At 40.4% G+C, this 15,577-nt stretch overlaps 1 protein-coding gene across 2 annotated transcripts; it reads right to left on the bottom strand.

Annotated features, from left to right (window-relative positions):
• Positions 1 to 1,306: 1,306 nt before the first annotated feature.
• Positions 1,307 to 13,193, bottom strand: SYS1 (SYS1 golgi trafficking protein). 2 transcript variants are annotated; one of them, XM_087889161.1, is made up of 5 exons: positions 13,098 to 13,193; positions 8,531 to 8,803; positions 4,276 to 4,552; positions 3,846 to 3,913; positions 1,307 to 2,116 (listed from the first exon to the last, which is right to left on the bottom strand). In XM_087889161.1, exons 3-5 carry the CDS (start codon positions 4,435 to 4,437, stop codon positions 1,876 to 1,878), a joined length of 471 nt encoding a protein of 156 aa, XP_087745287.1. In that variant the 5' UTR covers positions 4,438 to 4,552; positions 8,531 to 8,803; positions 13,098 to 13,193; the 3' UTR covers positions 1,307 to 1,875. The 2 variants fall into 2 exon arrangements, with proteins under 2 accessions (XP_087745287.1, XP_060545631.1); XM_060689648.2 differs by lacking the exon at positions 13,098 to 13,193 and adding an exon at positions 5,392 to 5,581 and having other exon boundaries at positions 8,531 to 8,786.
• Positions 13,194 to 15,577: the final 2,384 nt, after the last annotated feature.

The raw sequence follows: 15,577 nt of genomic DNA, 5'->3' as shown, positions 1-15,577 counted from the left end.
GCATAAGTACTGCAGACAGATTGCATAATACCTTAGCCGACAACAGGAATTGCAGTGGCTTGCACTGCTGTCTCAAAAGAAAGCAGTGCCATCTTCTGGAAGAAGTGATGTTAATGCAGCTATAATTCAACAAATATACTGTTATGCTTATGTTAACATTGGATGAAGGCAGTGTGACTCACCTATATTTCCCAGCTACGGTGCAAGGATATTCCTTCTGCCCAAATCTATATTTAAGTACCGAATGTGGATCAGAACATGCTATTTTGGCAGAACTTCAGGGTTTCTTTATATGTTGTCAATGGATCCCACCTAAGCGCTTTGAGACATGGTTTTTAACAGGGGTGTCAAACTTGCGGCCTCACAGTAGTGTCACATGACGTATTGGGACTTTTCCCCTCTTTGCTAAACCGGGCGTGGGCGTGGCCAGTACATGATGCATCCGGCCCACGGGTCACTAGTTTGACAGCCCTGGTTTATAAAGTTCATGTTCCAAAATTATTCACCTTAAATCATTACAAGCATTAGCTTCCCAACTGTAACCGATACAAATTATTAGCATTCCCAAATATTTATATACAAAGGGAAAACTCTGGGATATATCCAAAAAAAGTAAAATTTAAAAGAAAAGAAAATAAAAAAATACAGCAACCCTGGGGTGCATTATAGATGAACCTTCCCTTCACACCCTTTCTTTTCACAGGAAGTCAATATTATTTCTGAAGGACAGAGTTTACTCAGGTTCCATTCTAAGAAGACAATTACAATGATATGCAAAACAAGTCTATCCTGACAGGAGTAGTAGTTACAAAAAGAAACCATCCTGTTTTTTTGTGCCCTGCACAACAGCTTGCAAGTTTCCTTGGTTATGAAGAGTGAATCTTCAACATAAAACATTCATTGCGGTAAACAAGAGGACTCATTTGAAACATCTCCTGTCTCGGGGTATGTGACCAGGAGGCAGTTACCTCTCTATGCCAGATTGTGAACAAGAGCGGTTCGTCCTTGTTCCCCTTTTTGAAGCCAGTAGTTTAAAAGTCTAGGCCAGGGCTCCCCAACCTTGGCAACATTAAGACTTGTGGACTTCAACTCCCAGAATTCCTCAGCCAGCTTTGCGAGAGAGCAGCTTTGCTGGCTGAGGAATTCTGGGAGTTGAAGCCCACAAGTCTTAAAGTTGCCAAGGTTGGGGACCCCTGGTCTAGGCCATGGTTTTCTAAATTGTATTACCGACTGATGACGTTCTCATTTCTACTGTCATATTAGGTGATACGATCCAGCCTGATGAATACATCATAAAACTTCAATGGAAAGTTGAAGTCTTTATTAAATAAAATAGTATTTTTTTTCCAGTCCAATAAATACAGTCACATTACTCTTTGCTATTAATAAGCTTTCTGGAATCTGAGCAGCCAAGTGAATAATGGTACTGTGCCTTTCTGCATTGTTTGATCTCCTTGATCCTTTAATTCAAAAAGTGGAAGTAAAAACAAGTATATGAAGGATAAAAGGGAACAAAGTGTCTATTGTGCAATTGTTGGGAGTTCTCTAGTCAACTGATGTTCACTATAGAGAAAGGAAATGGTGACCCATCACACTCAGTGATTGCTTCTCAAAATCAGTCCGCTTCCCATGTCTTTTATGCATTTTATCCAACACTTGAGTCTGATCACTTTGGCAAATTGGGCACGTCTGCATAGTAATACAAAATGAGTTATGTAAAAAGTATATTCACCTTGGCCTATCAAAGTACTGCAAATGTCAGTCTCCCATCTAATATACTTAAGGCCCTCGGGATTTCTTCAGTTGCATTTCCACGTTTCACAAACTAGCACCAAGATGCTGATACTGATGGAGAAACACAGTGCCCCTGACGGCCTATACACTGGATTTGGGGGCTGAATTTAATGGGATTTCTTTCAGTTCTGTCCTCATACAGAGGTATTCCCCAATCACAGCCATGAGTGCTGTGCACACAGTATGTACAAGCCACCAGGTCAAAGCTGTTGGAAAGGATCCGTTGTAAATCCAGCAGCCCAACAGGTGAAAAAAATGAACCGTGGCGGTGAAATCCAAGCACTGCTTTCCTCGTCGAATAAAATACAATAAACCGACGGCACTGCAGAAGAAAAGAAAAGAATTGTGTCAAACCTTAAGACACACCATCTTCAACATTCTGTTTTCCATATAAGCTATGCAAGGTATATCTCATGGATTTTCATTTAAATCTTAATCCAAGCTATGTGAGAAAGCCAAGAAATTAAAGGAAAATTTAGACTCCAAAGATAAACATTTTATATTCCTTTCTATTTCAGCAATTTTAGGCCCTTTAAAAAATTGGTAGCTGAAAATAAACTGAAATTTTAATATAAAAATTTCCTTATTTTTCTGTTTTATACGTATGTCTTTCTTTTTTTTTACCATAGTCTTCAAAGTCTAGAACCGTGATGGCGAACCTATGGCACGCGTGCCACAGGTGGCATGTGGAGCCATATCTGTGGGCACGCGAGTGTTGCCCTAGCTCAGCCAGCTGATTTTCGGGCCTTCCGGCCCACTGGAAGTCGTGAAATGGGCCGTTTCCGGCCTCCAGAGTGCCTCCGGGTGGGGTGGGGAGGGCTGTTTTTGCCCTCCCCAGGCTCCAAGAAAGTCTCTGGAGCGTGGGGAGGCGAAAAATGGGCCTACTGGGTCCACTGGGCCATCGTGTGCCAAAAGGGGGGGAACATGGGGGGGGCGCATGCATGTATGGGGGGTGGGGTGCATTGAATTATGGGTGTGGGCACACACACGTGCGACCCACCCCGCGCCCCCCCTGCTTTTGGCATGCGACAGCAAAAAGGTTAGCCATCACTGGTCTACAAGGATAATTATATACAAGTAGTCCTCGACTTACAACCATAACTGAGCCCAAAATTTCCATTGCTAGGTAAGGCAGTTGTTAAGTGAGTTCCCCCCCATTTTACGACCCTTTTGCCACAGTTGTTAAACAAATCACTGCAGCTGTTGAATGAATCATGTGGTCATTAAGCAAATCTAGCTTCACCCCCTTAACTTTGTCTGAAGTCGGTTGGGAAGATTACAAATTGTGATCATATGACAATGGAACAATGCAACTGTCATAAGTACATGCCAGTTGCCTGAATTCTGATCACCTGACCACAGGGTTGTTGCAACGGTCATGTGAAAAAATGGTCCTACGTAACTTTTTTTAACTATCATTGGAACTTCGAATGGTCACTAAATGAATGGTTGTGAGTTGTAGAAAATTTGGGTAATTAAAACTATGTGTTTTTCCTTTCTAAAACTGTAACTTTTAAGCACATTTTCCTTGGATATACTCCCTCTTGAAATTCTTTCCTTTTCTTCATTACACCTTAAACAACTCCAATTTCACTTTTTTTTTGCATTAGATATCACCATTATTTGGCTTATAATTTATCAACCTCAGCTTCATGTTTCTGTATGGCCCTGCTTCTATGCTTTTTCTCTAGACTCCTCTTCATGATCTCTCCGTGGGATTTGAGCAGTTCCACCAACCTGATTTCATTACATTTTATCAACTCAGTGTCGTCTCTTAGGAATTACACAGGTAGATTTTCTCCTGGACACTGTGTTTCCAGCCTGGTCTTTCAGATGTGTACCCATTGTTCTGTTGCTCAATCTGTCCACCTGGCAGTCAGATATTTTGGGCTACTCAGTTAATCATGTCAAATGCCTAATCCCAACCTTCTTTAGTTTGGCCTTCAATTTTCAGCACTGATAATCTAAATGCTTCTGTTTTTATCAAGAGGCAGCTCCCCACTCTAAAAGTGTTTGGTTTGAGGATGTCAGAAATATATAACCCAACTTACCAGGTGAGCGCATTTAGGATAAATGCCATTGTGGAAAGTCTCCCAGGAGAGGTGGCAAATCCCAAAACCTGTACAGATACAAATAAACAGTCATTGCAATAAACTTTAAACCAGCTAAGATCTACTGGCTTCAATGATACATCCTGTTAGATCAGTTCTATAGTTAAAAAGGGCACTATCTGGACAAGTAATCAAACTCATTTTAATACTGACATAATAAAGGCAGGAATTTGAAACAGTGCATGTTAACTTTTGACATACTGATGATTTCATTTATAATATATGCCAAAAAAGTACGTTAAATTTAAATGTAAATTATATGAGAAGTAATCCATTATACGTTAGCTTTCAGTATTCCTCCTAAAAATCTTCTATAAGATTTTGATTTGTCAGAATTTCTTTTTGACATACTGAAAATGAAATTACCTACCTCATAACTGAAAATCTGGTCCAGTGAAGGGTTGCTCTGTACCAGACTGTCTACTAGAGCCAACCAAAGCCCCAGACTGCTGTAATAGATTGCTTGCATGAGCATGATCTGAGAAATGATAAGAGCAGGATCCCAAACATAACTGCGGAACTGGGGAGCCATTCCTGAAGCAATAGCCCATAGGCTGCATAGAAATATATAAATAACCCACGGATGTCTTAAAACATAAAATCTCTCGTGTCACTGTCTAGAGAATGCAGAGTAATTCCATCAGCACCTGAAAGGGAAAAAAAATTGTGTCATTCCAATTAAATCCTACAAAAAGAAGGCATTCTAATGTACAACTTCTCCAAAATCCAAGAACTGTATTGCATCTTTTTCCAATTACAATACTACCAGTTTACTTACAGCTTCCTAAAGTGAGGACACTGACCCAAGTTTGGCATAGGAAAGTTATTACCATATTTTTTAAAGTACAAGACGCAACGAAGTATAAAACGCACCTTAGTTTCTGGGGAGGAAAATAAGAAAAAAGCTGATTGGCAGGTGGATTGGGCTCCCGAAATATCCCAATCAGCTGTTCCCAGAAGTGAATTTTAGCAACAGGTTCCTTGGTTGTGAGCTCTGTGCCTTGGTTTTTTTTTTTTTTTTTTTTTTTGCTTTTTTTTCTGCCTCTGGAACTTCTGAAACTCTGTTTCAGAAAAAACTTTTTTTCTGCCTCTGAAAGCCTCCGAAACAGCTTCAGAAAAAAAGCCTCTGAAACTCTGTTTGGGGGCTTCTTTTCTGAAGCTTGGTTTCTGGTGGTTTTTTCAGCCTCTGAACCTCCGTTTGAGAAGCTGGGCAGGGCTACATTCAGAGTATAAGACACACCCAGATTTTCACCCTCTTTTTTGGGGAGAAAAAGGTGCATTTTATACTCCGAAAAATACGGTAAGTTACAATAAATGAAATTTCCAGATCTGGTTATAGGTGATAAATAGAATGGAAAGAGTACACGCTCTGATTCTTATAGAGGAAGCCTTGCAGAATTACATTTGTATATATTATTCCATCCAACACTATGATTTGGGATGAAGCTCAAATACTTTGGCCACTTAATAAGAAGGAAGGACTCACTGGAGAAGAGCCTAATGCTGGGAACGATTGAGGGCAAAAGAAGAAGGGGATAACAGAGAATGAGGTGGCTAGATGGAGTCACTGAAGCAGTAGGTGTGAGCTTAAATGGACTTCAGAGGATGGTAGAGGACACAAAGGCCAGGAGGAACGTTGTCCATGGGGTCACGATGGGTCGGACACGACTTTGCAACTAACAACAACAACAACATATTCAACATGAATAAAATATCCATTAGAAAATTCAGAAGAAGAGTGGTTTCAAATGGAAGCTGTTCTTCAAACAATGGAAAAACTGACTTTCTTGACCATGAAAAAGATCCAGCAAATACAACTTTCTGCTTCCATTACTGACATTTCATTGCAAAAAAACAAAGACTGAGCACATATTAGTCATGACCCCTTCATGTCTAATATCAGTTAGTAATTCTTATTCCTCATCAGAAATTTATAAATCTATGAAACATTCATCCTAAAAGCATCATAATTTAGAGTTTAATTTGCAACCCAGTGCAATGTAAGTGGGTTTATTTCCATTTCTGCATTGACTAGTAAAGGTCTTCATTACATCTTTCTGCTATCATGTCTATTTAATTTTGTAAAATAACAACTGCATATTTGTTCAGGAATAAGTTCAGATACACTTAATGAGACTTGTAGATAAGTGTATTAAATTGCAGGCATTTTTTCTATCTACTCAAAAGTACATCCTTTGTGAAGTATTTTACTTAGCCATCTCATTCTCCTACCTATCGTAGGAGATTTCCTATGACGGCCTCACTGCTACACAGCTAGTTGTCACCTTACAACAGGTCACTTAGCGAGCATTCAAAATTACGACAGACCCCCAAAAGCTATTTATGGCCCCTTTCTGAAATCACTCTTCCCCATAGTCATATGACTACACTTCAGGTGCTTGGCAACTGGCCTGCATTTACTATTGTTTGCAAGACCTTTTGGTCACATGACTGCAATTTGTGTTTTTGCTGTAAACCGCCATTATAGTCATAAATCAACCTGTATACTTGGGTTAGAACATTGACCATCCAGCAAGTCTTTGACATGGTACTTCACAATTCATTCTCTTGGACCTTAAGCCCTTCTTTATAGAGGAAAATAGACAGTAGTTCACTCTATGTCTGTGGAATTTAATAGAAAATCAATCAATCAATCAAAATAGAGCTGGAAGGGACCTTGTAGGTCTTTTAGTTCAACCCCCTGCTCAAGCAGGAGACCCTATACCAGGGCTGTCAAACTCCCGGCCCATGGGCCGGATGCATCATGCACTGGCCATGCCCATACCCGGTTTAGTGAAAGGGGAGGAAGTCCCAATACATCATGTGACGCAGCCGTGACAACATGAGTTTGACACCCATGCCCTATACCATTTCAGACAGGTAACTGTCCAGTCTCTTCTTAAAAACCTCCAGTGATGAAGCACCCACAGCTTCTGAAGGCAAGCTATTCCAACGGTTAATTAAGCCAAATGACATTATATATCTGTTCAGAGATCAGCATTTATTAGGTCCAAGTTTTGAGACTGAACATGCACTTTGGAAGCTGCATCAGTTGGTGGCATCTCACACATTATTTTAACTGATGGATATATTTATCTGTTTGGACTGCAACCAGACTGATGTTATGTTACAATAATTGGGTTCATAAACAACAGGCAGAAAACATAGACTGCCAATCACAGTGACTGGATTTCTACATTATATTAAGCCCAAACCAATCACATGATAGTGTAACATGATGTAGAAACCCAGTCACCATTACACAAGTTAGGAAGAGAGTCAAAAGCCTGATAAGCTTCAATTCTTAGGAGCCTGGATAGCTCAGCAGACTAATGCATTGTAATTAACATCCAGCTGTCTGCAATTACTGTAAGTTCGAATCTCACCAGGCTCAAGGTTGACTCAGCCTTCCATCCTTTCTAAGGTAGGTAAAATGAGGACCCAGTTTGTGGGGGCAATAAGCTGACTTTGTATAAATATACAAAAGTATGAAGGCTATTGCTTAATGCATTGTAAGCCGCCCTGAGTCTCCGGAAAAGGGTGGCATATAAACCAAATTAAAAAAAAAAATTCTACAGTCATGGCAACCTTTTCACCATCAACATATACTAAGCTTGAAAGATGCTACGTGAAGGGCTTGCTCCACGAATTGGCTTTTAGAATAGGATGGGGTGGGGTGGGGTGGGGTGGGGTCGGATAGGATAGGATAGGATAGGATAGGATAGGATTCTTTATTGGCCAAGTGTGATTGGACACACAAGGAATTTGTCTTTGGTGCATATGCTCTCAGTGTACATAAGGAGAATAAAATACATTCATCAAGAATAAAAAGATACAACAGTGATAGTCAAGGTTACTAATAAGCTATCAAATCATACTACAAAACAAATAAAAACAATATAATTGAAAGATATAAGCAACATGGTTATAGTAATAAGTGGGAAGAGATAGATACTAGTAAGGCAGAGAAGTGTTGTGGGAATTAGTTGTTAATCAGAGTGATGGCATTTGGGGGAAAAACTGTCCTTATGTCCAGTTGTTTTGGTGTGCAGTGCCCTATAGCGTCGTTTTGAGGGTAGAAGTTGAAACAATCACAAATGATTTACTCAACTGTTTATGCAACAAACCACAAATGACTGGATTCACAAGTCACCCCTAAACCACAATTGACTGAGTTTTGACCCGGGGAGGTTTGTGAAGCCAACCAACCACAGATCTTGTGGCATGGCTCACACATGTCTGGCTGAGTTTTTTCTTTCGTGAGTTCCAAGATTCCAGTGTCTTTACAAAAAAGAAAAGGAAGGAAGGAAGGAAGGAAAGAAAGAAAAGAAAAAAGAAAGAAAGAAAGAAAGAAAGAAAGAAAGAAAGAAAGAAAGAAAGAAAGAAAGAAAGAAAGAAAAGGAAAAAAAGAAAAGAAAAAACACTCCATTGTTTTAGATCATGATGGGAGAACAGCATCCCTGCTGGTTTTCTGTCCAGGGAAGGAAACGAAAGAAAGACGCATCATCCTAAAAGAAGCCCATCTGCCACCCCCACCCCTACCCCATTCTCACGATCACTGCTCCCAATGGACGCGGCATCGAGCAGCATATCCGTCATTTCCCCTCCAAATCCTCCCGATTTACCCTTCGCATTTCTTCGATCTCTCCCTTCGACCAGACCGAGAAGCCACGACAACACAGGCTCCGCTCCGCCAGGCCCCGTCTCCGCAGCTGATTCTTTCCGTCGAACCATCGAGTCACGCGGCCTCCGGTCGCCTAGAAAGGAACACTGAGACAACCTCGTCCTTCCAAGGGGCCATGGAAACAACCCCGCGCGCCTAGAAAGGTCGCCAGTGAAAAGGAAGTGACATCGAACACAGGAACACAGTTGCGGGCCGGTGGGAGTCTATGTTGTCCCTGAGCCGTAGAGATAGAAAAGTAGAGAATACTTTTTTAAAAAAAAATCTAAATCATTGTATATTGTTCTAAGGGTGCTTTCAGAATGAAGGGAAGATACTTTGCTCTAATTCATTCATTTAATGCGGCTGAATATTTACAAACTCTCATAATACGCTGAAGCCTTAACTTTCTGTGAAACAGTCTTTGATATTTTTCAAAGAAGTGCTTTTCTTTTGAAATGAAATTTTTTGAGATGCTCATTTAAAAAAAAAAAGTGGACTGGCTTTAATTTCCAGTGTAAACATTGGACGGTGCACAGAACAGTGTTAAACGCTAGTGCTACGGTGCACTACAATGTTTAAATGTTTCCCCAAAAGTGCAGGCAGTGTTTCACTCTCTATTTCAAGCATGCAATGTTGCCTGAATCTTGGCTCCAGAGGCATCACTTCCAAGGGAACCTCTAGAGCAGGGGTCTCCAACCTTGGCAACTATAAAACTTGTGGACTTCAACTCCCAGAGTTCCTCAGCCAGAAACCTGGCTGAAGAACTCTGGGAGTTGAAGTCCACAAGTCTTAAAGTTGCTAAGATTGGAGATCCCTGCTCTAGAGTTGGTCGAGATGACCCAGCGCTGAGTCAGCCTTACTCGTTTCGTCCGTCCGTCACGTTCGCATCGTGTAATAAATAACTTCTTCGGGCCGTCGTTTTCCAATCCGAAGATGTAAAGAGAGAAAATTTAAACCTCTTCTTGATACTCGATAGGAGAGCTCAATTAATACAACCCCTGCTATGTCTTGGATTAGAATGCCCAATCTCGCCCCCATGGGGCAGCTGTGAAATTCAAAACCACTAAATAGCTGTAGGGTACAAGTTCCGCCAAGTTTAGCACTGTAGAAATGCGGTAATCTAGAAAATCTAAGCAGGATAGGACTTTTTTGGTAGTTGGATTGGAGAATATCAGGAAATCCTGAGTTGTGCCTAAAATGGGACACCCAAAAAAACTTCCCAGAATAAAAGCAGTGCCAGATAAGATAGATAGATAGATAGATAGATAGATAGATATTCTTTGTTGGCCAAGTGTGATTGGACACACAAGGAATTTGTCTTTGGTGTATATGCTCTCAGTGTACATAAAGAAAAAAAATAAAATGTATTCATCAAGAAACATAAAATGCAACACTTAGTAGGATACTAATAATCAAATCATACTAGGAAACAATAAAACAATATAAATTGTAAAGATACAAGCAACATGGTTATAGTAATAAGTGGAAAGAGATAGGCACTAGGAAGGATGAGAAGAATAATAGTAATACAATCTTAGTAAATTATTTGACAGTGTTGTGGGAAGTAGTTGTTAAGCAGAGTGATAGCATTCGCGAAAAAACTGTCCTTGTTTCTAGTTGTTCTCGTGTGCAGTGCCCTATAGTGTCGTTTTGAGGGTAGGAGTTGAAACAATTTATGTCCAGGAAGTGAGGGGTTTGTCGATACTTTCACAGCCCTCTTTTTGACCCTTGCAGTATACAGGTCCTCAATGGAAGGCAGATTGGTAGCAATTGTTTTTTCTGCAGTACTAATTATCCATTGAAGTCTATGTCTTGTTTGGTTGCAGAGTCAAACCAGGCAGTTATAGAGGTGCAGGTGACACTCAATAATTCCTCTGTAGAACTGAATCAGCAGCTCTTTGGGCAATTTGAGCTTTCTGAGATGCAACAAGTAAATAATTTAGTTGTTGCAAATAAACAATGCAGATTTGTATGTGTGGTCATCAGAAATAACTGGCCACATTCATACTTATCGTTTTACTTTAAATAGGGGCTGTTTTAATGCAGGAATACATGGGCTTGTATTGCTAATCAAATGACACTGTTCAGAAAATAACATTGAGGGTCATTTATTCAACTATAAGATTCTATGCAAATCCTTTGATTCCTATTTCAGGATTGTCTAGTACCACCCCCAATATTTTCCAACAAGTGTTGTTCTGGGCAGAGATAAAAATAACATGTTGATTGGAACACAGAACTTCTAAATATCTACAGCTGCCTTCCCTTGCTTGCTATCTTCCAGCTGCCTGGAAGCAGGAATATATCTGGAAGAAATCCAATTGGAAAAGGCTATCTGATGTTATCCTCATTGTATTTGTGAAAACAAATATGAAAATAACATCCCTTTTCTTATTAGTTCTCCATATGTTTGTTTCCGAAGTTGTTTTCCTCATTCCAGCTAACCGCATGTCATCATTCCATTATTAAGAGAAGCAAGGAAGTTTTGGAAAACATTGTGAGTTTCAAAAGGTCTACACTCACTCATTCCTAGCCAGGCTCTATGATGAAACAAAGGAAATGTAGAAAAGAAGGAAGGAGGAAGAAGTTTCAAAATCAAGAGTACTAGAAATAACTTATTAAGGTGAAATTTTCTGAATCATAAGACAGATGAATCAACCTCCTTGAGACAGACCAAAAACAACCATATGCGCTGACTGATGAAATATGTTATCAGAAAGCAAGCTTGTTTTTGCTGACCCTCGTGAAATGGGTTCAGTTCCTTCCAAAGAAGAATTAACTAAAAAGTCAATTTCTGAATCTGCAAACCTGGGTGTGTTTTCTTGGAAGCAACTGCGGGATTTATTTTTGAAGATACGAGACATTGGGTTGCAAGATTGGTGGTTTTTCTAATCTTTCTTTGAAAATTCTCAAGAAAGGAAAACAATTGCTACTGTGGTCTTGTGAAATGTGCCCTCCTTTATGAAGGACACTTCTTTGTTTGAAAGTATCCTCTACTTAAAGTGCTGTCTGATTTAAAAATAAAGCGCTACAAGAAAGAAAAGCTTTGAAGTTGCCCTTCAACAGTTAAGACTTTCCTACATGCTTTCAGCACATGAAAATGGGACATTAAGTAAAATGACATAAACGCTAAGACTAAACTGAGTCTTAGTAAGTAAGTAAATTGAGTAAGTAAAAGTAAAGTAAAATAAAACACTAAGATTAAACAAGCAGGTAGCTTATCTGGACACTGTGCTCATTCATATATCTCTTTACCTTGCTTTCAAGATAGCCTGATTACTGTTTATGATGTCCTCACATCAAGGCCTCCATCTTGGAGCCAGCTGGCTGCTGAAGCAGACTAAAACTAGATCAAGGTTGCTCAGATTGGAAAATGGAAGAAAATCTCTTATACGAACATTCTGAGTCACAAGACTGATTAGTTTTCAACGTATGCGTCAAGGAAGTCTTAACCTCACAAAACACAATATTCCCATTTCTTCACAAAAACAAAACAAATATGGGGTTGTAGGCCCACATCAGTAGCTATCTGAACTTGTAGGTTCACATCAGTAGCTCCTGCAGGAAGGGGCTGCGCTGGCAATGGCTCCCCCAGTTCAGCTGTACATGATGGGACATGCACTCACTTGGGACTCTGGAGCAGCTGTCCATAGTCTTCTCTGCCATTTTTCTTGGGCTAGCTAACAATGAATTACATTGATATCTAGCCTCTACATATTGACAATTAAGGATCCATAGGTAGGATAGGTCCTGCACTGTCTACCTTCCCTTCTTTTGGGTATCTGTAGCAGCAAGGGCCTGCAGTCTCTATCTTTAGGACATGTTTACAGCCTGACTACAACCTGTTTAGAGCAACTCTTGCTACCCATGTCAGGAGCAGTAGCAATCACTATCCTTACTGGAGAATAGAACCTTGTTCTGGAGCCCCAGCTAGGAAAAAATGCCATGAGGCATTTTTAGATCCACATTTTTAGATCCACATTTCTCTTTGAATAGAGGCTGATTATTCTGTGATGGCTGTGCAAACCGTTTGAAAAGGCATGTTTATCAAAGCCTTAATGGAAGTAATCCTTTGAGGTCATTTTATAGTACAGTCAATGGCAGGGCTGTCAAACTCCCGGCCCATGGGCCGGATGTATCATGTGCTGGCAACGCCCCCGCCTGGTTTAGCGAAGGGGAAAAAAGTTCTCGTGGCATGTGACGCTGCCGTGACAATATGAGTTCGACACCCCTGGTCAATGGCATTCAGTAGTTTTTGCATGAGCCAAGGTAACTCTTTCATGGGCATTTTTGCTAGAGACTGAAGCAAAATAACCCTCCTGCACTGGAGATGGTAAGTTAGGAGCCTCTCATTTTTTCTTAGTCAAGGCACAAAGCAGTGGTGGGTTGCTACCGGTTTGGTCTGGATCTTGTGAACTGGTAGTAACGGTGGCGGGAGGCTCCGCCCACCCACCCAGACATCATCATGGATGCTCTGTGCATGCGCATGCTCCCGTTGCGAACCGGTAGCAAAGGTAAATGGAACTCACCCAAGGCACAAAGTCAATTGTTCCATGTAATCCAAGACTAAACCCATGCAGTAGATTCTGAGATTAAACCATGGTCAGTCTTACTGAATGGAGCTCAAATTCTATTGAGAGACAAAAATGGTATAAGTAAATAGGGGACATCCAGGGGTGAAATCCAGCAGGTTCTGACAGGTTCTGGAGAACCGGTAGCGGAAATTTTGAGTAGTTTGGAGAACCGGCAAATACCATCTCTGGCTGGCCCCAGAGTGGGGTGATTTTGCAATATCCTTCCCCTGGATTGGGATGGGAATGGAGATTTTGCAGCATCCTTTCTCTGCCATGCCCAAGCTTCGTCCACCAAGCCACACCACACCCACCAAGCCACGCCCACAGAACCGGTAGTAAAAAAAATTGGATTTCACCCTTGGGGACATCCATAATGAAGGCTGACTGATATATGCAAAGTCTTGTCTGAGAATGGTTATGTCTGAGTTTAATGGAAATAATGAAGTCATATATTGCATTTGGCGCTGTGAATTCCTTTTTTTATTTTTATTGCAGAACAGCCTTTAGTCTTTCCCCCCCCCCACACCACTCTGTGCTTTATGTTTATGCATTGAAACTTACAAAAAGGAAACTAAAATAAGGCATTGTTTCCCTGTCATGATTATTTTGCAGGATTCTTGTGATCACAAAGTAAGGATTGTGAAACTGATTTTAGTGCCATTCTGAACTCTTAAGCAAAGTGGAAAATATACAGTAAATAAGTATCATCCTAAAAACATATTGCAAGGAATTCTGGAATCTTACTTTTTGAACTTGGAAAGGAACAAAGACAAATTTCTTCATCATATACTACCTCTGTCTTCTTCCATCCTTCTCTTCAGCCAACTTTAAGGTATCAAGGGGGACATTTTCATTCCTCTACCTTCAACTTGAAAATGCCTCACTAAGCTTCTTTAGGGACATGGTTGTGTAATAATCTTCTTTGTCATCCACAATTTACACCCAAGTCCAGCTAACATCAGGGTGTTCTGTTCTGATCAGATGTGCATACAGTGTGTTCTCCATATTCTCTCAAAATACAAGCTTTGCAGTTCACTTAATTCCTGTTTGTTTATGCAACCATTTTCTTCTCCAGTCATTGCCAATTTTCCTTCTTGAGCATTATGATTGGTGATGCTGGACTGACACCATACTGGATCACTTCAGAAATGTCTTAGATTTTCACTTTCTCTAGCAATCTTGTTGCCTGTTAGGGAATTTGTTGCTACATGAGCCTAACAGGCAGATTGTTTTAGAAAGAGCCTAGTCTATCTGCTAGTAGAACAATAATTGCTAGAGAAAACTCTTAAGCAGGACTTGCTGGCTTTGTAATTGAGCAGAGAAGAGACTGACAATGTAGGTGGAACATTGTGCCAGCAAACTTACCATCTGAAAAAATAGATTAAAGCACATTAAACCAGGTTTTTTTAAAGATATATTCATGATCTATGATGGACAAATCCTGCCCTGAAATATTTGTAATTTATCTTGGTGTCATGCTGCTTTGCTGTCACTAGGCGGCAAATCCTCTTAATACAGTAAATAATCTAGGCTTGGTTGGAACAATTATTTTTGAGAATTGCATAACTAATGTTAACCAAATCTATTTTTATTAAAGAATGCTCTTTAATTTTTTGGGACATCTTATTTTCAGAGATGTTTTATTTTGTATATGAACTTCTTTTCTAATATTGTTGCTGCTTTCCACAGCTTGTAGCAACATGCCTATAATTTGGATTGGTAAAAATGAGGAAATAATTTGTTCTCATGCTATTGATGAAGGGAGGAGAAAATATGACTCTTCCAACTCCTGTACAGATTACTTCATGTATTTTTTCTGATTGATTGAATCAGATCTTTTGGATGATCCACTTTAGAGCCTTGTTAAGATTGTCATGGCAGTGTGCCATGTACTATGTTATCACTTACATTTATGAGGAAAAGCTGACAACAAGATGGGGGTACAAAGAGTTAACAAACAGACAATTGTGATGGTTTGCCAAACCTTCTTTGCCCTCCCTCCCCCTGCCCGCTTGTCTTCTGTAGGAAGAAATATCCTTCTGAGTTCAGCTCCAAGTGGGGAAAAAGACACTGGAAATATGGAGACTGCTTGGAAAGATGGTTTAATGGTGGACAGGATCACATAGTTTGAGTTCCTGAACAGAAAAGGGGTGAGACGCAGTGAATCCCGGGGTTTTATGTCCTCTCTGGCTTTGAACTTCCTGGGGCCCAGAAAGAGTATCCTGATTGGTTGTCAGACTGTCAGGGGGTGGGGGGTCTTAGCTAGCCTTACTGGCTGATGTAATCTTCCCAGGTGCCATGTGGTGAGTTTCTATTGCTAGATGGGTCCTATTGTGTTAGTTTCTGGTGCTAGATGGGTCCTAATGTGTTGCAGATGATGGTCCATTGACAAAGATTGAGTTTCTGCCTCTGGCCCATTGACAAAGGGTGGGGGC

Source organism: Pantherophis guttatus, chromosome 3, assembly GCF_059756535.1.
Source record: "Pantherophis guttatus breed Tessera chromosome 3, ASM5975653v1, whole genome shotgun sequence".
Lineage (NCBI taxonomy): Eukaryota > Metazoa > Chordata > Lepidosauria > Squamata > Colubridae > Pantherophis > Pantherophis guttatus.
This window is presented reverse-complemented; position numbering and strand designations above follow the sequence as displayed.